Source organism: Nyctibius grandis, chromosome 1 (genome assembly GCF_013368605.1).
Source record: "Nyctibius grandis isolate bNycGra1 chromosome 1, bNycGra1.pri, whole genome shotgun sequence".
NCBI lineage: Eukaryota > Metazoa > Chordata > Aves > Nyctibiiformes > Nyctibiidae > Nyctibius > Nyctibius grandis.
The window spans coordinates 55,253,325-55,279,749 of NC_090658.1; the positions used below are offsets into that span (position 1 = coordinate 55,253,325).

General features: G+C 35.8%; 1 protein-coding gene across 8 annotated transcripts in view; it reads right to left on the reverse strand.

The window, feature by feature from the left end:
* The window catches only part of STXBP5 (syntaxin binding protein 5), a 119,723-nt gene that overhangs the window by 51,301 nt on the left and 41,997 nt on the right, over positions 1-26,425 (reverse strand). For all 8 annotated transcript variants that reach the window (XM_068395704.1, XM_068395695.1, XM_068395674.1 and 5 more), the window contains 5 exons: positions 22,704-22,838; positions 21,432-21,495; positions 17,831-17,914; positions 6,793-6,916; positions 5,274-5,352 (listed from right to left, as the gene is read on the reverse strand). In XM_068395704.1, coding sequence (XP_068251805.1) covers positions 5,274-5,352; positions 6,793-6,916; positions 17,831-17,914; positions 21,432-21,495; positions 22,704-22,838 — 486 coding nt within the window. The remainder of the gene's footprint in view (positions 1-5,273; positions 5,353-6,792; positions 6,917-17,830; positions 17,915-21,431; positions 21,496-22,703; positions 22,839-26,425) is intronic.

The window sequence follows — 26,425 nt, forward strand, 5'->3', positions numbered from 1 at the left end:
ATCCGCATTTTCTCCAATATGCACAGAGTGTACAGTTTAGTATTTCATTTATTGAAAAACAAGATGAAGTAAATATATTTGATTTAGTAGGTATTTTCTTATTTCCCAATTATCAAAATTCACCACTCATTTTAATACTGTTTGTGTTTAAAATAGGGCATAATACCTTTTAAAGAGCAGACTGACTGTTTGTAAGTATACAGCTCAAGAGATTTCACCTATTATTGACTATTCTCTCAAATTCCAGGTTATATTTCTGGAGGAAAAAATATGCACTTAGAGTGTGAAATTCCTCTGATCTACTTTTATGATCACTTTAGGTAGGACTCCCACCCTTTGCTTGTGTCTGCCTTGGAAGCAGCTAGTATGTCAGTATCTGGAGAAAATTTGTAGGCAAAAAAAAACCTCACCATCCTGACACTGAGAAAAGGCGGCTGAAGAGATCTTTTATTTTGTTGTCTTTTCCTATGACACCATCTTTCCCATACTGTCTAAATGGCTTTCACTAGTTAGCATTTGAAACACATGTGACAGATTAGGTACATCTTTCTTCTTGAAAAGTGTGTATGAACCATTTAGTTTATGCACATGCTGCCCTTCATGAGTTTAAGGCTTGGCTGAAATGTGCTCCGTGTTTTTATCATTGAAGGCAAAGCAGACTTACATAAGCTTTCGGTTTCTACAATTATTTCACAATCTGCCTGACCCTTCAGAAAGCCCTATGACTGAAGAGTTGATAGAATCAGAGTTCTGCTGGCTGCGCAAGAGACCTCAAAGAAATGGCCATAAATTAGACCATGGGTCCACCGAGTCCAATATCCTGATTCCAACAGTAGCCAAAAGTGTACTTCTAGAAAATCAGTTTTCTCCAATTTTTCTTTTAATCTCAGTTCTTCATATTGGAACTTCACACAATCTTCCATGGTCAGGTCCATGAAGTAATTTTAGGAAAAGGAGAAACTTTAACCTGATATTTTTCAGGATGTTAGTGAAGAGACAAATACTGGTGTGATGTACTTGTAGTATCTCATTGCGCTTGAATGATTTATTGCAGTATTTTTTGTCTACACAAAATCATTAGTTTCTTTAAACAATAATGCTGCTAGGACAACTTGCAGTAATTATTAGACTTGCGGGTTCACCAAGACAATAACAAAGTGACAAATTCCAGTTTCTAAGTTTCATACATCACAGTGAAAACTGCATCCTGGTTTTATTTCTCAAGGTAATCAGATTGCTTTGGGCAGGCTTGCCAGAATCTCTATCTTTATGAAGCAAAGAACATAAGAGCTAAGAATAGATCACATGGATCTGTCACACAGATTTTTCATAGATGAATCAAAGATTAAAGTTCACTTTAGTCTACCAGAAATACTAATTCAGGTTTTTGTATGAACTTTTCATATTTTCAAGAAACCATGGATTTACCACGAACACAAGCTATGTATTTAGTTAGAAAATGCTTTTTGTCCTTCAGTTGTGATATACATTAAAAGGTTAGTGCACATTAATGTTAAAAAGAAATGCATAATTTAAATGAAAAATAAAAAAAATTGTACTTTACATAATAGATGAGATTGATCCAACTTTGATAGTTACATTTTACCTACCTGAAACAATGGAAAATATTTAACAAAAACCAGTGCTCCACTTTAAGAGAATTGCTATACAGCATTTTTAGCAGCTGCTAATACAGAGATTCTTCTTTGAAACAGTTCTGCTTCAGCAGATTTGGAAGCAGTCCCTTTGCATTAATTTCCTCATCAGTTAAATCTGTAAAATCACTCGGGGAACACTACAAAAAATTCACTACAAAGGAAGGCAATGGTTCATTGAAAAAAATTCAGAAAACACAGGATTAGGTTTTGCAGTGTATGAAAACATAATACAACTGAGAGCTGAGTGGCTCACAACCCTGGAGGATGTTTCTGCTCAATTTTAGAAGTAAACTGTCAAATGACAGCCAGTTTCTGGCAATCTGGATGTGAGAGAGAACAGTATATACAGAATTCAGGTCATTGGTACCAGTTGGCTTACTTTTCAAACCATGGGTGAATTTGTCAGTAAGTTAATCCCTAGCAATAAAGGTGGAAAAGACTTCAAGAGTTAGTTTAGCTTAAGACTGGAAATCTTGAAGCAGTACTGAAGACAAATTACAAATTCATTTTCAGAAGTGTGCTTTTGAACTGACAAGCTCACACAACACAATAGTACTATTCAAATTAAATTAACAGATCAAGAACTTTTACTTATCTGGAGACCTGATTATTATTGTAACCTCTGGGTCCCAATTATATACATCCATCTTGCCAAGAGGTACTGCTTTACAGTTAGTCAATGACAGCTGCATTAGCTACCAAGGCAATACCCTTTTTGATTATGTTTTACGGGGAGACTTTTGAGCTCTAATTTCTATTACATAGAGTTCTAGTTGCAAAGAACAAGCTTGGGCAATTTTACCATAATGCTAATACCAACCAGAATAAATACTATAAGGTCTTGAACCTGGAGGGGTGGGAAACGGCATTAGGAAGCTCAAGACCTTCTCTAGAGTCACTTTAGACAGAAGAATATGCATAAAAGGCAACATGGAAACCATTTCAGCAAGCTCAAAAGGGAAGCTATCTTTGGAACTAACCGCTTCACAAAAATGTATTTTAGATGAACTTAAATGGCTGGAGGACAACGACGTTATGCTCTGGGATTGGAAAATTATGCCAGTTTGCTCAAGGAATATAACAAGAACTTGCCTTTTCGTCCCCCTAGCCCAGGTACAGGATGACTGTCAATAGTAACCTTTCTACATATATTCTCCCAGAAATAAAGCTACATACATACTATTGTTGTAGGTTAAATAACTTTGGCTTTAGAGACTTCACAGGCACGATCTGCAGTAGACTTAAAAAAAAAACAAAACAAAAAAAACCCCAACGACAGAAAAACCACAAACTAAAGATAAATAGGTAGTCTGTAAAAAACAGAAAAAGCCTTATGTCCTCCTGTTTCCACCACTCCAGTTTCACAATATGGAGAACATAATGGAGGAAAAAAGTGAGAAGGGATTAATAAGAGCTGCAACAGTAGAAAGAATAGCATCTGTAGCCCTTACTACAGGTTACAATCAGTTATGTTCCTTCCCTCTGTGTGGTTCTGGACACCTTTTCTCAAAAAAAAAGTTTATTAGAATCAGAAGCAGTAAAGAAAACAAGTAAGATCATATCAGTGAAGTGTTTTCCACATGAGGAGATACTGAAACAACCAAGTAGTGCAAGAAATGAGGAGTGACAGAAGATGTTAGAGTTCCATACAGAGCATGGAAAAAGTGAACATGGAATGGTTACTCACTGTTTTTCACAATAAAAAAGTTAGGTGAAATAACTTAAATATACATTAAACTATCTCTTAAATACATTGTAAGCTTTCTGGTTTTGTTTTCCTTTGTGTTTTTCAGTTTGTTTTTGAAGAACAGTTAGAGCAGACTGCTACAGAAGTAAATTTATTTGATTTTTTTCTTGTATTCTTTCAGTAGCTAGAAAAAATTTGGTCCTGTCCAGGAATGATTCTCCTCTGTGCTACAGAAATTACAGCATGAACAAAGGATAGTGCTTTAGCTAAAAGTCAAAATTGTATCATGTTCATACCTAATCCATTTTAATTGGTAAAAAGAAAAACTATCAACATTTTAAGCCTTGAAAGGTAGTTCTGCCTTGCCTTAAAATTCTTTTAAGATGATTATAATTGAAACTGAAAATTGAAGTGTGACCTGACATACATGTAGCAGTAAATGAATGGAGATTTTCAGTGTACAGCTGCACCACCACAGTTCAAATTGAGTGGGTTTGTTTTTTTTTTTTTTTTAAATTAAAGTTCTGGAAGAGTATCACAACAGTTATAGATTTAGAAGTACACTGAAGATGGAGAAAATATTACAGAGAAAATATTAAACTGAAATGCATCAAAATATTGTTTGGTTGAACACTAGAGAACGAGAGGTGTAACAGAAAAAAGCCCACAGTAGGAACAAGTAGTCTCCCAAAGAGCTATGTAGTCTTAGAAATTATACTAGAATAAGCTCCTCTTTAAACTGTGTGAAAAGTCAACTAGTTTTCACATTGTAATATTATAATTGCACATAACAAGCTTTGAACTAATCTTTTCCTTCAGAATGACTATTCATAATAGAAGGCTTTTGACAGCAGAAATTGTAACTTGCTGAAGCTGAGACTACTTTTGGTTACCTGTATCTTTCTTTAGATCAGCTTTTGACATTTCAGTTGAGAAAGGAACACGCAGATGTAGACTGCTGCAAGTAAAATATGGCTTTCCAACTGAACATAGATGTTCATACATCTGGGTATTAGCCACAGTCTTAAAATTCTATTTACCTCACTTATAGCAAACCATAAAACTACACAAAGCCACTTATATTATATGTGTGGGTATACCAATACATAGTAGAAAACTATATAACACCAATTAAGTAACAATCTTCTATAGATTTGAAAGCCCGGAAAGCAAATCAAACCAACACATCAACCCCCCAAAAGTAAAAGAAAATTTAAAAATTGGGAAAAAAAAAAAAAAAAAAAATCAACATTTGCAAATAGCTGAACAGATTTCCATATATATTTTACCTTTATGTTGCACTTTTTACTTAAACACTTTACAGGACTTTAGAACCATAAATAAAAGAAATTCCACACAGTTCATGAAATCCTTCAATCCTAATTGCAGTCCTGGTAACAAAACATGCTACTCAAGACACTGTAATTCTATCTGAGCCTCTTGTTGCAATTACTGCTTTGTTACATTCTCAATGTGCATAATTAGGCACAATTCACTGAAAATTCTACCAGAAAAGCTTCTGTCAGTAACATTTTTGTGGGAGGAACACGTATTCAGCATTCAGAATACTCACACCAGGCTACTATTTGTCAAAGTTCAGTTTTTCAGGTCTGTGCTTTATTAGCCTTTTTTTCTTCAATATTCTCAAAAGATTGAGCAAAAATAGACGAGTTTAATAGCATGGAAGAAGCATGTAGATAATGCATTAGCAGTACCTTTACCTAAGTTAAGGTTTGTATATAGTAATTTGTTCACATATGTTTTTGTAGTTTATTCAGCAATATCTGATTTACCAAAACTATTTCAGCTGTTTTACCATAGCTCAGTGTCATCAGGATATGTATCCCAACAACTTGGAAACAAAGTACCTTCCCAGAGAGCTGCATTTATTTTACATATGTTAATTTTGCATACAAAACAAGTCTTACCCAGCTCTAGTTGTTTTATATTCCACCTTAAGGATAGGTTTACAGGGTTCTGGCTTCTTTCCATCCTTCAGCTGCTTTCCTAAAGTTAATTATTTTGTATATATTAATCTTACAGTTCCATAACACAATGAAAAAAATTATGACATTCACTATGCAACTTGCAAAGTAGAACATTCATACAAACATATATTCAACACCTCTCAGTTACAGAGTATGCCTTAGAATAATATCATTAAAGATTTGTCAAAACTCTCAATACACCAACCTAGAATATTTAGGCTTAGGGGTTTTTTCCTTTTTTTTTCTTCTTCTTTTTGAAGTGCTGTAGGATAGTTGTTTTCAAAAATATAATCCTCCCTTTAAAAAGTTTTAAGTAGAACTGGGAGATGTAAAAATTTATCTCATGTCTACCATTTTGCAATTAAAACTGGTCAGCTTACAAGTAAAATGAGGTTTATTTTGAGCTTTATTCTTAAGGGCTAAGGCTTGAATTTGAACATGAAGGCCTACTCTTTCTCTGCTGTGCACTATTAACAACTAAAGCTTCTACAGATACAATTTCCCATGGAGTCGGCAGAAATTAAGAGTACAGTGTAAATATGCATTTTTTCTATCTGAACATTGATAAAGTCTGATACAACTATAAATTCTGCAGAAAATTTTATTTGCAGCCCAAGATCAAAACACAAATGTTTATTAAAAGAGGCCAAAACATATTTAAGTTAGTCTTATCTAACTAGTTTTACTACTACAGTAGCAGTCAGGTTTTTATTTTTTTGACTGCTACAGGACCATATAGAAATTCACAGCTGCTTTTTTCCATTCTAGTCCACAGCTAGCACAGTAAACGTGGACTTGCTGGAGGCTCAGATAGGTAAACCAGGATACTTAATTATAGCATGTTGTACTACAACTGTAACCTCACAGATTATCCTGTTAAATTCACACTTAAGAATCTGAGGTAAATAAGTTGCTAAGACATGACAGACACATGCACACCATGTAAACCTGGATTTATATAGAACTTTTTTGAAGAGCAGCAGCATATTTCACAGAACAACATGTAATGTTAATTTCATAGATTAACATTAATGCAAGACTTCTGAGAAGTGGGAACATCTTACCAGATGCTAGCCTTATTGTTACAAATCTTTCCAAGAATTTATATGGTAATCTACACATTTACACATGAAACAGATGCTTGCTCATATGTATTTTAAACAACATATGGGATTATAATGTCAAGTAAAAAGCAAGCCCTGCAAAATATGCATTAGTTAATTATGAGATCAATGCCATTGTGTGAAAGGCGAGCTTAAAGTTCAGAGATTTAGACAAAACTGCACTGATTTGGATTCTTATTTCATAAAGACTTTTTTTAACGAAATCTACCAGAAAAAGTTTTTTACTTGCACTGCAAGTGCATTTTTAATATTCGGTTTTGCAAAATGCACTTCTATTAAAAATAAGTTCTCTGTGTTTTAAGAGCTGTCACGGTGGGTATCCATTTTCATCTTACCATGTGGAGTGATTGTCTGGAATGGTTTAGTAGGAGATTTTACATTCCATATGGTCAAGGTACCATCTGAGTGACTACAAATAAATTGTTTTCCTTCATGATGCCAAGCCACAGAGTGAATAGCCTATGCAAGAAAGGAGAGAAGAATCAGAACACTGTAAGTTGAGTATCTTAGTATCATTTTACCTTTACTCCTTCCTCAATGACATTATACAGCAAAAGGAAATTAGAGAAAGCACTAATTAAATCATATTGCTCTTAGTATGTCCTAATTTACCCATGGTAAGTTTTCAGTTTGTAAGTACTACTTTCAGACGAACTTTGTCCCTCAAAAATATGGTCTTCATTGTAGTCACATGTCTAAGGAGAAAAAACTTCCTCCTCCGAGTGTAGTATTAAAAGTATTTTTCAACAATGGGTAGCATGCAGAGAACAACTGCAAGCACTTATTTGAGCTTTGCTAACCAAAATTTTTTATTATTGGGAAAAATACAATGTCCATACAAAAACTACCTACTTGATGGGATTATTAAACCAAAGTTTTAACTGGTATTTTGAGATGTCTATGTGGATATGCACAAGAGGCAAGCATGGGCTGAGAACATAAGTAAAACAAGAACTGAAGTAATAAGATTTTTTTGAAATTATGATGAATGATGATGATCAAAACAAAATACTAGCTTGAATAAGCATTCTAATGTTGTAATGGCAGTTTTGAGGTACAGGAAAATGTAGGAATCTACTAGTAAATCTCTCCATGAATACAGAAAGATCTTATATTCATACAGTTAGGAACGGAATAATTAAGCCATGCCACATGAAATCTTACTGCAGAAAAAAGCTGACTGAATGCAATCTAGTTGCTGCCTTAAGGTGAAAGAAAAGTAAACAATGAAGCAAAGAGTACAAATAAGGCACAGAGATTAACTAGTAAGAAAAGATTGGTGCCATTTCTGCTTCCAGTATCTCAGTACCTGGAGATATTATGAAACCATCAGGTGATGTCCATGGGAATTTTAGTTATAGCATGAAAATATCAATAAACAATGAAACCCAAAGTATCTACAACCCAAATGGTGCAGAAGTAAATATTACCTGCTAGAAGTATGGAGCTTTGACATTACTAAGAATGTAGATTTGCTCAATACTTATGATAGACATTACTCTAGATAAACTGAAAGCAAGACATAAATATGTGAAAGCTGATGGGCTGTACAATACCGTCTTTTGAGTGGATACCCTCAGTAGAGATTCTGTCTATAAAAGCATGGCTTAGATGCACTCCAGCTCCTGAGGTACCAAGGGATTTCCTCTATGAGGAAACCTGGTTGTGTCAGTAGTAGAGAACCCTAACTAGCAGTGAAAGCTTAGGCAGTAAATTACTAGGTGAAGAGCAAATCACACAAGACCAATCTAAGCTAGCTTTGCCTAAACTGATTATACACAGATCAGATCTTTACATTTCATAAAGTGATACAGAAAAACAAAACAGTTTCCAGCAATATGATTGGGAGTATCCAGAGATTAAACAACAGAGTAAAGTGACTACAGTACATGAGTATAGAGCCTCCAGTAATAACTTTACAAACTTAAAGTAGTAGGAGATCTGGATATCTGTAAACTACATATTAACTAAGTTTAGTATTTCTTAGTGAAATTTAATCTTGTTCTCTACATTGTGTGGAATTACTAAAGATTTTGTTAGAAGACAGATTCAGTGTACCAATAGCACACCTACACATATGTAGCTCAAACCCAGACATCTCACATGAAGTCTCCTAGAGTCAAAATGAGTCTTGCTTATTCTGTCTGTAAGATAAATTTTTATTTAGCAAATAAAAGCAGGTATTATAAAAGAAATTCTGCGTAAATACTAAAAATTTGTTTTTATTTACCAATGTAGTACCAAAGTGAGGGATTAGCAAGTTTGAAAGTGCAGAGTCAGTAAAGCAAAGGTTGCATTTCAAAAAGCTCTTTTCACTAAGAAAAGAAATTCTATATACTATGATTAGCAATACAATGTAATAAGCATGTTTTAAATATTCTCCCATGTGGAGTCTAACCCTGACAACAGCTGGCAGCCCATAGTGTAAACAGAACAGTTTTTGATAGACATTTATGTAGAAATAGGTCTTAAGAACCAGTAACAAAGCAAGCTTTATGGAAGGAAGGATAAATCTGAGAAATGAACACCTTTTCCTTTTCTTGAAAAAGAAGGTCAAGAAGAAGGAAACACAACAACCCATTATGTTGAAACAGCATTAATGCTTAAGAACATAAAAAGATCTGATAAACTGAGCACAAAGGAAAAGGATGACTGCTATCACTTAATTCCTGCAAGAAACCTGATGGGATGGAAAGAACACTGAAAGAGAATAATGAGGCCTTTGGCTTTATGGCTATTTATTGTCTAGTTTTATAGAGCATCTGGTTACATTTAGCAATGCAGCTAAATATTATGTAAAGCTTAACAAAAATACATTTTTTATGTATTCTTAAAATAATCCAACTAACAATTCTGTGGGCTGAGTATGATAAACTTTGGTACAGAGCACCGTCCTTTGCTATTACACAATTCACTACTTTTTATAAGCCTGAAAAATAAAACCAGAGGCACACAACAGGCTAGTATGTCTACAGTGACAAGTCAGTTGCAAAGAAAAAACTTTAGGTTGCACTAGCTGGTTGATATCAATAGCCTCACCAAAACAATCATCAAATCAAAACCGATAACTGAAAAATCATCCCGATACTTAAAAGTGTGGACAGTTTTTCCATGGTTGACATTAGTGCTAGAATTTGAAGGAAAGCATAACATCCAAGACAGAAAAACCAGGCAGAATCCACTGAGGCTGCATACCTTGCTTCTTAAACACTAAAAAGCCCCTAGAAGTAATATATTTTTTCCAATATTTTACACAAAACTTACTGATCCAGAATAAAACTCTCAAAGTTTTAATCACAATTCTCATCTTGATTTAAAACTTCACCTGGTACCCTTTGGGTACCTTAATGCAGCAGTATGCTTAAATCAGCTGATGCTGATTCAACTCTCTCAAATATATTTGTGGAATATATCACCAGTCATATGGATCCCACACAGACAGCAACCCCTTATAACAAGATCATGCACTCGTACCACAGAGGACTGTTGCTATATTTAAGGCATTACGCATTTACATACTTAAGAGGAGATGTCTGCACAGGTAACCCAAGTCCTGACCTCACTAACATTCTGAATCCTTCCATTTACAAACATGCACCAAACACAGGGAATCTTTACAGGAACTTACACAGAGAATGCTCTGTTAAAAAAACCCAAATTTTAAATAAATCTTTAAATTTCCCTAATTATAACTAAAGATTTCTTATTAAAAATTTTCCTACTACTTTGACTCAAAGTTAAGGTAGCTGTTCTGGACTATATGGAAATTTGTTTCAAAACTTCTGAGGCATTTATGTGTTTTCGGGGAGTGGGGGATCAAATCATACTTTTTTGAATAACAAACCCAGCATGATTGACTGCACTGTCCTACATATGCCAAAACTCAACCAGAAATGAAGAAACTAACCATCCTAGAGAATTATGTGGGGACAGGCTGTGCACAAAGGAAGCCTCACTTTCACCAGCTGTTGCATAGAGATTATCCTGTGTGGAAAAAATTACTGCTATACTGCCTAAAAAGAAGGGGAACATATCTGATTTTCAGAAGGAAATATTCTTCCAATGACTGCAAGTTACCTGAGAGAGACTCTAGGGCTGTGAAGTAGAATCACAAATAAGAAACAAAATCTGAGGAACAAAATTAAAAGGATTTATATGCAAGTTTCCTATAGAAAGATCTTAAGTAGATCACTAGTTTTAAAGAGATTAATGCATGTTTAAAAACATTTTATGAAATTCAGTTTTACTGCTGCAATAGCTTGTCAATATCCCTAGAAATCACTATTATTTCTTGATTCTTTAAAGAGGTACAAAAATTAGTAATCCTAAATACAACCTTATAATTTAAGGGACAAGTTCATCAATAAAGATTCAAGTTTTGATAGTATTTTTCCACCAAGGTGATTGAACTCTTTCAATTCATAAAATACATATACAAAAATCCCTTTCTTTTCAATTCCTACAGACTTATTTTAACCCTACAGCTGACTATATGCATACCATTTCAGAACACTTTGAGACTGCTCTTCATATCCTGTCTTCCTGCAAGACAAGATATTTGCAGAAATTTATTGATAATTTGATATGAATACAAAAAAAAATAATTTAAGCAGTTTCCCATTTCTAAGAATTTTTTAACCCATTTTTCTAATACCAAGTTTAGACTACTGCAAATACAGTTGCTATAACTGAGAAAAAAAAATCTAGGTAAACTGGCTTTTTTTTTTTAATAATATACACCTCCTTGCTTGCTTTTCAAGTATAACAAAATTTTTGGCAAAATGTTTCTGCATACTTTCCCACAGGAATGCACCACAATCATGGAGAATTCCTTTCATCATTCTTTGGATTAGACCATCCTTTACTCTTTTATGCAATTAATTGAGCTTGGAATATACTGTGCATGACTGGTAAGGTTCATGATATGAGATTAGTTATTCTGCAAAACCAGACTGTTTACCATAGACTATCCAGATTTCACGGTCTTGTTATGATAGTCCATAAAATCTATGATTTTATGATTCCATTTCCATGGACATGGACAGTATTTTCTGGTAAACTTGAATAGATGATGACACTGACTGCTTTTCTACAGGTTTACCAAAATATTCAAAGCAAGTATAGCAACTTGGGAATATGTATGCTAACTCTCTTGTCAACAGCCTAAGAAAGGGAAAAAAATGCTGCAAAAGAAAGAAAGAAGAATGTAGCTATTGAGACTTAAATGGCAATATATCATGAAGATTGTTTTGATGCAATGAAGTGTGCAAGTGCCTAACGACTGCATTGACATGCTTTGGTTTCTGGCAAGTCACATATCAGGGTTGCTTTTCCCCCCCCCCCCCCCTCTTAATCCCACAGGCTACTTAGACATGTTTTTAATGCTGTAAAATAATCTCTTACACTCAGCCATGTACCAGAAAACTCAGCCTAAAAATAGTAATCTATAATACATTTGCTGAGTTAATGCTATCAAAGCTGACTTTAAATCAGAACAAACAAAATACTACTTGAAGAATGGACTTTACTAAACAACTAGTTTTAGTTTTCAGAAGTTGCACTTCATCTTTTCAGAAAAAAAACCTAATAGTTGAGAAATTAGTTTTATTTCTTTCATGGCTGAAAATACAGTATGGGAAACATTTGCAGTATAAACTGTATTCCACGTAAGAAATGTGTAACTTCCTATAACCTTGTATGCATTATCATAGAATCATATGGTTTCGGTTGGAAGGGACCTTAAAGATCATCTAGTTCCAACCCCATTCTTGTCTCCATCTACTACTGCTCCTAGTGTTCTTGTGCTGCAACTATCAGATAGGGTGTGGGCAGGCACACGCGTTCAGACAGGAAGAAAGCATAGATAGTGTTCCACTGACCTAGCTTCCAGGCAACAAATGAGACTGCCCCACCACAACATGGTCATTTGCTTCAAGAAAGCCCCCTAAAGGTCAGGTAATTTAGAATGAAACCAAGCAGGAACCTACAAAAAAAAGATATAAGAGGATTCAGCTTCTTCCCTGAGGAAACTGCACAGATATCTTTCCATAAACCTCTGATCATGCAGGAAGTTTGACCCTCATTGTTTCTTAGCAGAGGAAGATCATAAAGGATGACATTTGGATCCCTTGACACATCTGAAGTTTTGAGTCAAAAAGAGTTGCATCAAATGATGGTGGCAGGCTGCAGAGCCCTTCAAGTTACATGTTTTAAGACCAACGTCAACTACAAAGTGATGAGAGGAGACTAATCCAATGGCAAAGTTTCTAGAAGTCTTTATGGTATCAGTGTGCCTGGCCATCCTGTTCATGATGCCTGATGAAGCCTAGTCTCCCATTAACAGCCACCACCACTGAAACAAAACAGTTTGACAGTGTTCCACAGCACTGCTATAGGAAAGACTGCACAGTTGAAGAGGATCCAGTTCCAGGGTCCTGACAGCTACATCTTGTGCCTCAACGTCATGCAGAAGTGCAGCTGTGCTGTAGCGCCAAGCTCCACTGATGTCAACCCTGCAAATCCCAGCAGCCACAAAGCTCACACCTCAGGTAGAGCACTACAATTTCTAATAGGCACAGAATCAGTCATCATCTTTGCAGTGACTGGTGATGGATTTTGTGAGACTGATGGGACTACATAGTTACCCAGTACCAGAAGAATTACTTGTTTTCAATAGGATTAGAGCCAGAGAATGTTTCCCCAGTGCTAATAAGCAGGCCTGATTCACCAAACAAGATCCCTCTGTGACCTACCCTGCTACACTTCAGTGGTCTGAGATGGCACAGTCAGGTAGGAAGAAGGGAGACCAGGCAGCATTCCCTATGTCTGATGAGCAGCTCTGCACCAGATCTCCTGTGTGAGAAGATTGGACTAAGTTGCTGCCTTCTAACTGGTTGTCAACTGCACACTCAGAAGAGCTCTCATAAAGAATGATTGGAGAACTAAGGACATAAATCCTGAGGTTTAAAATCCTGCTCCTGCTACAGGACAAAACGTCATGTGCACTACCCTCTGTGAGAGAAGAGGTGAAACACGATCATGGATGGAATACAGCCCTTACAGTCAGCCTATGAAAGAAGCCTCTGGCAAAGCCACTGAACCAGGAAATCAACATGAAACAAGAGCTGGAAAGATTCTGTGCACATAAGTATTCAAATTTACAAGGTTTGCTAGCAGGAAGCAAAATGGCAGAGCTTTCTCTTCTCTGCACCACACTTACCAGAAGCAGAGAAGATCTCATGAGATAAGGCATTATTCCACCACTGTTAGACTCTGCGCATGTGCACTCTCTTGAGCAAAGGATACTGCTACATTGCCAGAAAGTCTGAAGATTTTCCTCAAACCTTAAGTTTTCACGTGAAATGGGTGAAATGAATGAATGAATGGACTGATTTTCCATTCTACTTTAAAACCTACACAAATGTACTAGCCTGCCACTGAAAAGAATTATTTGCTTACTATACATATATAGACATTTGATTTTTGGCTAATGTCCTGGTTTGGCCCAAACCAGTCCAATTAGTCTTAGAGAAACCAAGGTCACTGCTAAATTCCTCACTGCTAAATTCCTCACTGCTTACGAGTGAAGAGCCGAAGGGGGCTCGCACCTGCAGGGAGGAGCAGACAGGGCAGGTGACCCAAAATTGGCTAATGAGGTATTCTATCCCACACACGTCATTCTCACTTTCCTATTTATCACTAACCCACTGCCTCCTGGAGGTGGGGCCCAGGAGGGAGGGGCCGTCCTGTCTCCCACTGATTGGTACCAGCTTTGCCAATTCTCCAGTTAAAAGCCTGCAGGTGTAATGGCAGGGGGAGCTACTGCATTTTCCCCTCTGCCCATGCTGGGGGAAGCAACTCTGCCTGAGGAGGATTTCCAAGCTCTCGATCTTGGTTTTGTATATATTTGATTATTTCTATTATTCTTATTATACTCTTTTTCATTACTATAGTTTATTAAAACTGTTTTAACTTTCCAACCCGTAAGTCTCTCTCCCTTTTCCCTTTCCCTTAGGGTGGGGGGGGGAGAGGGTTAACAGAGGGCGTCTGCCACTGGGTTAATAGCTGGCCCAGCTTTAAACTGTGACAGCTAAGTATTTGAATTGCTAAGTTATTTAACTAGAACGAACAGGTTACCTTACTATTAGAATTCCAACAATGCCTGTCAGTATTTTTCACAGTATCAGTTATGGTGTTACTTGTCTAAGACTCCAATGTTACCCACCTTTCCACAGTAACCTCTTTGAGCATTAAGCAAGTGAGAATGCTTCTTCTCTTTTCTGTTAAGGAAGCTGCTCATAAAGACTAGCAAAGTTTTTATTATTTGGCAATATCATTTTATTCTCGCAAAATGCAGTAAAAAAAAAACCTGGTTCTTCTGCATGTCTTAACATTTACATTCACTTACTTGAAACTGTGCTAGCTGAAAATCAGCAAGAACAGTGTATTTATATAGGCCACTAGTTAGTCAGCACTGATCATAATATGATTAGAAAGATAACATTATGGAGTTGACTATTCCTTTCACTGACAAATTGAGGGAGATTCTCCATTTTTGCAGCTAAATACAAAACTGAGAGGCACCGAAGAATAAGAGGAAAGAAAGATACCGGAGAAGCCCCACCTCACCTGACTCGCGCTAAAAAAAGGACAGATATATATAGCATGCATTTAATCATCTACTTTCTGCAGCTTTCTTCTATTCATTATCTTTTCTGGATCTGATAGGATTTTCTCTGAAGGCCATCAGTCCAGAAACAATTACAGCATTCTCTGCAATGGCACCTTTCAAGAAACACATTTTTCAATTCTGTTACACAAAATAAATCATTTTATTTCTATGCCATTCAGGACAGAATCCAGAAAAACTTGAAACTGCCTAACTGTATCAAATCCAAATTCAAAAAAAGGGACATTATTCTATTCTGCCTTCCCCCTTAGAAGATTATATCTAAATAACTTGCCCATTGAAGAAGAAAGTCCTTGTCATACAATGTTAAATGGTACTGCGTACAGTAATTCTTTTTCCAAAGAGATATTTTTCTTAAAAGTTGAGGTATGCTTTTTCTGTGAGTTTAGATTGCCCTTTAAGACTTGAATGGCTATTTTTTAAGCAACTTTATGTATGTTGATTCTCACTAATGAGAACAGTGAAACTCATCAAGTTCACTCTATAGATCTTTATTTTTTTCTCTCCCCTTTGTATCCATTCCCAACTTATGATAACACACATTTCTTTACCAAAGGGTATGACCTGAGGTATTTCATTAGCTCTTCTGCAATCAAAAAACAAACTGAACAACTAAAAGCATTCACTTATAAATCCCTAAAGGAAATCAAAGATGAAATGGCTGAACTATTCACTGCTGTTTGCAACCTCTCAAATCAGAGTTGGTTCAGGAAGACGACAAATATGGAGTCAATTTTTAAACAAATGGACCACAACATCCAAAGAAAAACAGAATAATCAGCATGGTGTCTACCCTGGGTAAGTTTCTAGAAACTGCAACATATTAATCGACATATGGGTGAGTATAATATACCCGGCAAGAGAAGTCAGCATGCTTTTTCTAAAAGGAAATCATATCCAACAAACCTCTGAAAAGGTTAACAAGCATGTGGCTAATGGAAACACCAATTAAGCTGTCTACACAATTTTCAGTGTCTTTCAACAACAGCTCTCAAAGGAAACTAAAACGAAACAGACTAGAGATCCTTGAACAGATGAATAAATGGTTAAGGTATCAGGAAGTAAAGCAAGCTAGAATAAAAGCAGGCTGGCAGTAACTATTCGTTCATGGCTGAAGGTAATTGGTAGAGACCCTCACAGATGTGTGATGCTTAGTTTATTCATAGATAACTCGGAAAATTAGAACAAGCATATTAAGGTGATAAGTCTGCTCACAGTACTGACACGTATTCCAGGTAGAAATCGGGATTCCAGTGAAGAACTGCAGAAAGACTTAAAAATTTTTCTTGTCCAACTATATGAATGTGAAGCTATGCATAAATGCAATAGGCTTTGAGCTGACAATTAACACTGAAGAATGAAACTGTAGTTTTATAGTAGGTTGTTCCAAGGAAGTATCTGCGTAATGCTTGCAGCATTAAAAGGCTAATCCACTATCAAGATCACCAGAGAAAGAAAACAAAACCTAACATAATTATTCCACATCATAAATCCAGTGTGCCCAGATCTTTAATATATTATGCTATTGTGTTTCTCTTCTAAAACAATAAAATAGAATGGTTAAAAAAAGAAAGTTAGAGAAAAGCAAAAAGAATAAGAGGTATAGGAAGAACTTGACTAGAAAAAGATGGAGATACATGTAAGTTTATAAAACAAAGTGACAGAGGGAATTAATTAGGTGCATGCAATGAACCTGGAAGGTAGAAAATTGCTCTTCACATAACATACTTTGAGGATTATACAGACATTTCTGAACACACAAGAAAAATCATTCAGCTCTGATGTTCTAGTACAGCTCTGATGATCTAAGGCTTAGACTACTTCAGAGACTCCCCCTTCAAAGAAACTCTTCACTGGGAGAACTAACACACACAAGCATATGTACTGAGCCAGAACCACCATAAAAAAACCCAAGTCCCGTCTTTTGAAAAGTCCAGCACAGAGCTAAGGAAAACACCTACTGTGATACAAGAAACAGGCTTAGCTGGTACTGAACAATGAAACAGACATTTTAAAATCAATGCAATGTAAGAGACTAATTTTATGTTATTTGAAATAAAATACATCAACTTGCATATTATGTTGAATGATTTTTCTTAGTCTTTCAAAAACCGTACATTCTCTAAAGAATCAAGTTTTAAAGAAATAAATGCCATTCTATACCATTGGGTTTTTTTTTAACCCTCCCCCAGTTTCATTTCAAACCTTGATCTTATCCTACAAAGGAAGTGTGTTTATAAAAAGGTCCTAGTGAGACTTTAGTGATTTCTCTCTCCACCCTCCCACCACTTTTCAGAATATGTGAGAGATTCCAAAATACAGAATTGCTAAACCATCTTGTTTCAATTAAGACTCAAGCTCTTAACACAGGTGAAAGTCATACTACTCAATAACAGAAAAAAGATCTGAAAGCTCCCCCAGCCCCTAGCCCCTGAAATTAGTAAAGAAACCAAATCCACGCCACCATTAATTGCTTCACACACTTGAACTCAGTGAACACTTATTGGGTCTGAAGTTTCTATTATTCAAACTGTATGGCTCTTTTAGAGAAAACTTCAAATACTTGCAATTTCAAAGAGACCTATTTATTGATCCATTGGTGACAGAAGCAGAAGAAATGAAAAGTCACTATTACAATAGCAAATGATATCTTCATAGTAGGTAATTCAGATGAAAAATGTTACCTCATCATGTGTGTATCTGTAATCTGCCTTCTTTGACTTCAGATCCCACAATACCACTGTTCCAGACTCAAAGCCAATCAGAAGCTGCAATAGTAAGCAGATATATTAAGTCTTTATAAGGATAAGCAAAATAATACCATTTGCATTGCCTGTAGTTTTTGCCCCAAAGAGATGCAGCATAATACCACATGTGGTAACTGCAAGTAGTTATGAAGACAAAAATTAGTGAGAAGCGGTGAATACTTCAATGTTAGAGAGGTTTCCTTTGTACTTTCATTCTCCTAAACTTCCAGCTAATACAACTGACATTCATGCAAAATTAGAAAAAAAAAATAATGCATTCTTCTGAAGAGTCCTTGGAAAGCCCTTTGAGTTGCAGAAAGGTCAACATTAAACTTTCACCCCAAGTGAAAATGGGGGGTTGGAAAAGAGAACTTTTTATTGTGCATTTTCCTCACTGGAATTTGTTCTGCTTAGATTTCCTGGAAGAACACACTATCCTTCCTGAAGTTCTAGGTAACGGTTCATTGTCTATAAAGAAAGTATGTAATATAAGCTTTCTCCACATGTTAATCACAATTGAGATAACTGGCTAAAAGAACACCGAGAACATGAGTTGTTAACAGGAGGAAAGCTAAAGAGAAATTAAACAAGATAATTTTCCAAATAATCTTTTTGCTAGAAGCAAGATTAAACCATTTCTACAAGGAGTGAAGATTCAAATTGCTCATAGTAATTGGTCTAACACATTGTTGAGTATGCAAGTGTTTTGCTCTCCTATCTTAAGTGATAATTCTCTTAATGAAAACAAGGCCAACATAAGGCAGTAGTAACTCTTGGCACTTGTTATATAGAAGTAAGGCAATGCAACTTCATCTTTTATAGTTGCTGGTTCTACTGTGAGATCTTTCCTTTGAGCAATGCTGCTACAGGAGAAGCAGCTACTAGCATTAAGTAGCACACGTTCACTCCCACTTCTTTTTTCCCAGCATGGACATACAAAAAAAAAAAAAGTAGTTGGCTGCTGGGATTTACTTGCTATTGAAACATTCTATTTATTTCCTGTGAACAAACAGAAGTGCCTGAGGAGTGTACTTCGTATTACGAGTTAGAAAACACTGCCTTCACACCCACACCATTGCAGTCAAGGACAGAGATCTAAATCAATATGGTCTACTGCCGTACCTAGAGGTTTTGCTTGGACAGTCTTTTCAGCATGTTAAGATTTTCAAGGTGTACAGTTTATTTCCAGTACAAAAAACAGAGGGTCTCCTACCAGCTCACAGATAAAATATTGTATCTATTTCAGTACTACACAGCACTAAAATAGCCTAAAAATATTACACATCTTTGATCTAGTAAAAGTGAATATTAGATTTTTTTCTTCCTAGTGTCATGTATACTACTTTAAATGATCTTGCTTATCATAAGCCATATTTTATAATTTTTCTATTTTAACTTTAAACGTTACAAAAATCAGTGATTAGAAGGCTAACAGCATGAACAAATTTTAGAAGTGAATACACAGGAGGTTCTTGCAACTGCACAGGTTTTTTTTCAGCAATAACTTTCTTACGAGAAAGAAGGAGTGTAATGTCAGATTCTAAAACACTGGTTGATAACCTGATTGATAAAACCAGTAATTCTTAAACTTTATTTCACAACAATGAAATGTGAGGTGGGGGTGGAATACACCAGAATAAATAGATCATTTGTCTTTTCTGAAGTTACCATAGCTTCACTGCATTCATATTCTAGGGTTCATGATTCTAGAACGTGATTCAAACCTAATTCTACAGAGAAATACATTAGTTATGCACTTACTGCAGTGAGCTCCATCCCAATGAAAAGAAACTCTACTCACTAAATTCTCCTTGTTGGACTGAAACCTCAGGTGTCTAGGATACAGGCTTATAACTAGCATGCTATTAAGACATTCAAACCACTGCTGAGACAATAGTATCATTCCCTCTCTCTCAAGTTTTATCCACCACTAACATGTTAAATGAAAAGCAAGTAAACCAAAAAACAGTATTTCTCCTGCATATGTGGAACACTAGTAAGCAAAATTATTTTTTCTTTCCTTGAAGATTCTTCACAAATGGGAGAATCAAAACTGTAGGATATTTCTAAGACATTACACTGACAAAAATAATAAGTCAGAATTTAATTCATCAATCTATTCAATCACTTATGCCTGATTAATCTAGAGCGGAGTCATTAATGAAAATCTGATTAAAGTGGCATCAAGGTCTCTCTGGCTAATTTATAACCATACTTTTGTCAGGGGCCTATACACTTTTGGAAAAGATACACATAAAACTGCTGTTTTCAAATCCTTCTTTCATATTTTGCTTTATTCCTATCGTTAAAATTAAGGAAAACCCCTCCTGCTCACTCTTCAGTGTGGACCAAGGGATCCGAACAAAAGTTGCAGTAGACCACTAAATAACTGCTAAATCTGCTAAATAACTATGAGGCACACAACCTAAAGAGGCTGAAGATCCTCCATAGAGTGAGTGAGTCATGTGATCCCATCCCAAAACTTGTAGAAGTCTATTACCTGAAGCACAGACTTACGTCTTGCAACCATGACTTAAGTGGGGAATGTATGACTTGGTACTACAGTAATTGCTGTCATCTAGAGAAGGTACACTAACATTTTAGCTCCTTGCTTTCTCTTTTAATTCATGAAGTCTTCACTATGAACTAAAGTTATGCATTCTACATTGTTTTTGCATGAGCCCCGTAACAGATGTCCCAAAGCAAAGGGTAATACCTGTAGATTTACTTTAATAATACAGAAGGAACTCGTGACCATTGAGTTCATAGCACCAGTTATTTGTGGCTACTGTGTCACAGGACATGAAAATTATTGTCTTGCGAGGGCTTCAAGAACATGTAACTGTAGAACTTTTTGTCAAGATAAAAAGATGATTATGTTAATACTTCCTCAAAAGAAGGAAAAGACAAGTCTAATACATAGCTCGCTCTTACATGTTTTAGTTGAGTTTTCTGAATTATCTAGTTGTACTACAGGCCAGTTAGGTTTTAAGCAATTTATTATTATCACTAGATACTCTCTAAATAAGAGTATGTCAGTTAGACCTCAAATCCCATAAAGACTGCTGCCCTGGATTAGCTCAACTAAAGACCAAGTACACAGTATGCTATATAAATAAGCATTTTAAAGTTGTGAAACAGCAATGCCCAAGAGCATTATAAAGTTTATTTAATTTCCATCCCACTATTTTTGCACTCAGGTTATGATTGGTGTTTTTTGGTAACATCTTAATTTTTACCACTGTAAGTTCTTTGCTTTTGTTTTCAAGAATTTTTGCAGTTAAGCACTTTCAGCTGTGTTTTCAGATGTTTCTGATTACAAGATGCAGTGAATTATTCCAGTAATGTGTTCTACAGTCATGTCTGTACCTTGTCTCATATTATATTCAGAGCCTAAAACCTTGATTTAGCCTTCCTTTATGCTTTCAACATTGTCCTCATCTGCTTAATTCTTCCTTAAAAAAAAGTGGTATCTATACTTTAAAAAAAAAAACCTGGCTTGAAAATATGTACTGAATAGTCTTTAAACATATCCTACCTTTCCTTCATCCATTGGATTGTCACTAATGTGGACAATAGGTCCTGGGTGAGATTTGGATGACCTAAACAAGAAATATTTCCATTTAATTAAAAAAAAAAAAACAACAAAAAAAACACAAAAAAAAAACCCAAACAAACAAAAAACCCCCAACAAAACCAACATTCCCCTGCCTAAAACTGCATCTCGAAATGATTGCAAGTAATACAGATTCTGCAGATATAGACTCCATGTAAGCAAGCTATTGGCATTTCAGCATGGAGTCACTTTTACTTTTATCTTCAAGCCCACAAACCCTTTCTGTCTATTTGTAGGCACTTAGTTTCTGTCTTTCTATAAGAAGGAAAGACTTATTTACTGCTTATTCGCAACACAGAAGAAAAATTGCCATTAGCTTTACAATATCTATCTTCATGTTTGTTGTTACAGAATTGACACAGTTGGATAAAATGTTTATTTTTATGCTGGAAAACAGGTCTTGCCATTATTCATAAACTGCCCAGGCAAGGCACTGTAAAACAACACTGAGTTAAGACTTTATGTTGACTTCTTGCTATTGAAGAAGATGGACTAATGAAGAGCTCTGTTTGTTTCAACAGCCTTTGGCAAGTGATGAACTTCATGTATGTTTTGAAGTTAGACATAACATTCTGGGAACAAAACAGCAGCACAGGAACAGCAGCACACAAGTATATGTATTTACCCACAAAACACTATATTTGCATACACAAATTCACTATTAAAAAAAGGAGGAGCAATGACAATAGCTGTAAGATATACCTCACTCTTGGAATAGGCTTACTTAAATTTACATTTTCAGCTAGTAATTTTATACTCAGCATGCATCAGACCTCTTACCATGCATATCTTTATACTTTGGGCTTTAATTCCAAAACCATAGAAGACATGCCTGCCCAAGTACCAGTCACATCATATTTTAACATATATTATTTTTCTAGTTCTTTATCACCACAGGTAATTATATTTATGTATATTTTTCTATTGTCTACTTTGTCTATTTTTATGTCTATTCCAGGTGCTATGATAAAATATTGTTATAGGCAGAAACATTATATTAACATCAACACTTCACATTTATAAGAATAAAAAGTATTTACATGACTATTTATGCACTTTAATCATGTATTTGGGGTAGTGAGACTAATATGGAGGCCAAGCTAGGTAAAAATGACATTTCTGCAACTGATGTTAGTAACATCTGGGACATTTCTGCTCCCTCCCCTCAAAAAAACAATACTTGATTAAACTCACAGTTCAATGGCTTTATTCCACATGATGACATAGCCTGAGAGAGTAAATGATTCCACATTGACAATGTGAATGTTTCCTCTTTCAGTGCCCACATATAGCCATTTACTTTGGAAAGGCAGATGACAAAATGTTATCCTGAAAGAGAAAGACACCAAAAAAGGAATTAAATTCTTTTAGATATCCTCCCCTTCAAGGTCTATGTTGCCAAAAGGTAGAAGAAAGACAACAGGCAAAAAGGAAGAAATAAGACAAGTTACAGGTAAAGAAAAGTAGCAAAGACAGTACATGGCAAAAGTAAGAGATGCACAGACAATATAAAAACTTAGAGTAAGCAAAAAATAGAAACCAAGGTATTCTAAAACTATTAAGTCATTCAGATAAAAATCACACAGCCACTTCTGAAAATTATCATCTTGAATGTATTTGCTCAAGATTGCTGTCATTTTAAACTTAAAATACAACATTCCTATGTTATAATCTACAAGTCTCCCTTTGAAATCTATCTAATTTCAAGTTTTAAATAACGAAGGATTTCCAGAAGTAGCCTTATGCAGATTAAGCTTGTTTCAAGTGAGGAGACAAAGGCAGAAAATAAAGCATAAGAAATGTAAGTTCACATGTAACCCAGATGTATCCCCTAAAGAGCAAACCTAAACCCAATCCTAAACAACTATAAAAGTAATTTTAAAAGCAGTTTAAATTTGGGGCTATTATTTTACTTAGACCACATTGTAGTCTTCTGCCTTATAGTTTTCTCTTCTGCTAGAAGGAAGTACCTGAACAAAACCCAAAAGCTAACAACTGTTTGTACTACAGAATCACAAAATCACAGAATCAATGTTAGGGATTGGAAGGGACCTCGAAAGATCATCTAGTCCAATCCCCCTGCTGGAGCAGGATTACCTAGACCATATCACACAGGAACGCGTCCAGGCGGGTTTTGAATGTCTCCAGAGAAGGAGACTCCACAACCTCTCTGGGCAGCCTGTTCCAGTGTTCAGTTACCCTCACTGTAAAGAAGTTTTTCCTCATATTTATGTGGAACCTCCTGTGTTCCAGCTTGCACCCGTTGCCCCTTGTCCTGTCAAGGGATGTCACTGAGAAGAGCCTGGCTCCATCCTCATGACACTTGCCCTTTACATATTTATAAACATTAATGAGGTCACCCCTCAGTCTCCTCTTCTCCAAGATAAAGAGACCCAGCTCCCTCAGCCTCTCCTCATAAGGGAGATGTTCCACTCCCTTAATCATCTTTGTGGCTCTGCGCTGGACTCTCTCCAGCAGTTCCCTGTCCTTCTTGAACTGAGTGGCCCAGAACTGGACACAATATTCCAGATGCGGCCTCACCAGGGCAGAGTAGAGGGGGGAGGAGAACCTCTCTTGACCTACTAACCACACCCCTTCTAATACACCCCAGAAAACTAGCGGAAAACTCTTCTTTGACTGTAGCTCCAGTGCAAATATTAGTATTTGAGAAGCTGGTTATTTCTGTCCTCTTGGGTCCTGCTTATTGTTTACTACTTCTTCAAAATTGGTAAGGAAATAATGTCTGTAGGAACTGAAGCTTCTAAAGTATCTGATTTTGCTATACAACAGAAATATTAACTTGAAATTAGAGTCTAGAAACTTTCTGGAAACTGAAAACTCTAAACCATTATAATCTGCCAGGGTCCAATATTAAAAGAAATTGCCAAACTACTTGGACTATCAAACCTGGGCTTTCAGAAATGTTTCAGTGATAAGGTAAAATAATTATTCAAAGGGAATTTGTTCTGCCAGCTCTAATCCTTAGCTTTACAGGTTTTTTTCTTCTTGTTTTCTCCCAGTTGGGCTTCCTTCTTGCCAAATCCATGCACCACTTCACAAGCCTGTTAATAATTGTTTATGAAAAGAACAGCTTTAGATCTTTTGCATTAGATGCTGTATATACACACTTCAGCACAAAAGCAAAGGCTAACACCAGCAATGAAAATGCTAATGGCTGAAAATATGTTAGTTTGTATTACAGGTTTCAATAGTTAAGGCTTCTGTAGTAAAACTACCTTGAATCAAAAGTGTACCACTTTTTATATCACTAATTTCTTTCTAGTTAGGGAATACAGTTTGCTCAAGCAAATCTTTAATTTATCCATTTTCTAACTTCCTTGATTTCTTGTGCTTGAATATTTAAGCCAAAAGGCTGCACTAAATTTTTTCATTGATGTTTCACAGAAAAAAGGACTATATAGAAGATTTAAAATGCTCTTCCAACTCATTGAGCTTACAGATGTTGTAACATTTTTACTAAGCACAGTAATCTGCAAACAAGACAGGCTGAAGACTTGAGTTTCCCCAAGGTCTTTGAAAAAAAACCATTTTATTGGAACATCTGTACACACACTTCCTAGGCAGGCCCCAAAACTGTACTGCGCAGTAACAGAGCTCTCCCACTGCAAACAGGTCATGGGGAAAAGAGATGCAGCATGAAAACATAAACCCTCAGCACTCTGCAACATCACAGCTTCTTTTTGTGCCAGGACTCCACATGCCAGAAGCAGCTGGCAGCCAGATCAGTTGGCTCTAAAAACACGGCCTAGCAGCCAGAAATACTATTCAGGAGCAGGGTCACGGGCCTATCTGTCTTGATCTGTGAGTTAATACTGTCAATTACAGTTGTCCAACACTTCCATTATAAAAAACAATCTATTTCATGTCATTTAAAGGTGTGCAAAAATATGTCGGGACTGAAACTTTGACTGCTATAGCAAAAGTGCAACACAAAGAAGTGTCCAACTCCTCAATACTCCTGATACTCTTCTTGAATATGCAGCCATATTCAATTTACTGTCTCCTCTGTGCAAGTGAGATCAATTTTGTCAAGAGTTTGCAAGCAATTAAATGATTCCACACCAAGTATAAACTAGAGTTGAACAAGTAACTTCACAAAATGTTTACAAAGGCAGGAGTTTGAAGAGACTTCAGAATTGTTAAGCAGAGGCACATATAAAAAAGAGTTCTTATCCTTATCCTTCAAAGTGTGCTTTTAACAGTCCTCTACAATCAGGAAAAAAGTCTTGTATGTTTTTTTAAGTAATCTAAAAAATATTCTTAGAGCTTTTGTTTCACAGAACAACTGATGACTAGTTAAATCCAAAAGGAATTTGTCATGCTGATCCTGCTATAATGAAAGAATCACCATTTCACCTTGAATGTGTAAATGTTACTCCATTTGCAAATATAATTTTACTTGCTATTTCTTTATTTTCTTAATATAAAAAGTATGTCTTCCAACTTCCAGAAATTCAATTATATTTTTGTCTAAAGTGATTCATTTCAGATAACTGCATTTATTTTAGCAATTTACTGAGTAACATTTCCAACATCAAGGTCCATGTACTGAGCTTTTCTCTCTTCAGCAATTAAGGCTTCACCTTGAACTATGCAGATTTTAAGCAACATTGGAAATGTTACACCCCTCAAACTAAAATGCAGTGAAGCTATGACTACCTGAAGGACCAGTGATGACATACTAGCATGTCAACATACAGGCTACTTTCGGTGGCCTCACTTGCTCCGTTGAAAATTGGAGTGAGGATTAGAGGGATTCAAACTTGTTTTGGATGATGGAAGAAAAAGGTCAGCATCTTCTTGGTGGTGAAGCAATACTTGCTTATTTAACACTTGGCCAAGGACAGCATGTAGTTTTTTTTCTGAAAAATTAAATTTTTCTTTCAGAAACCTAT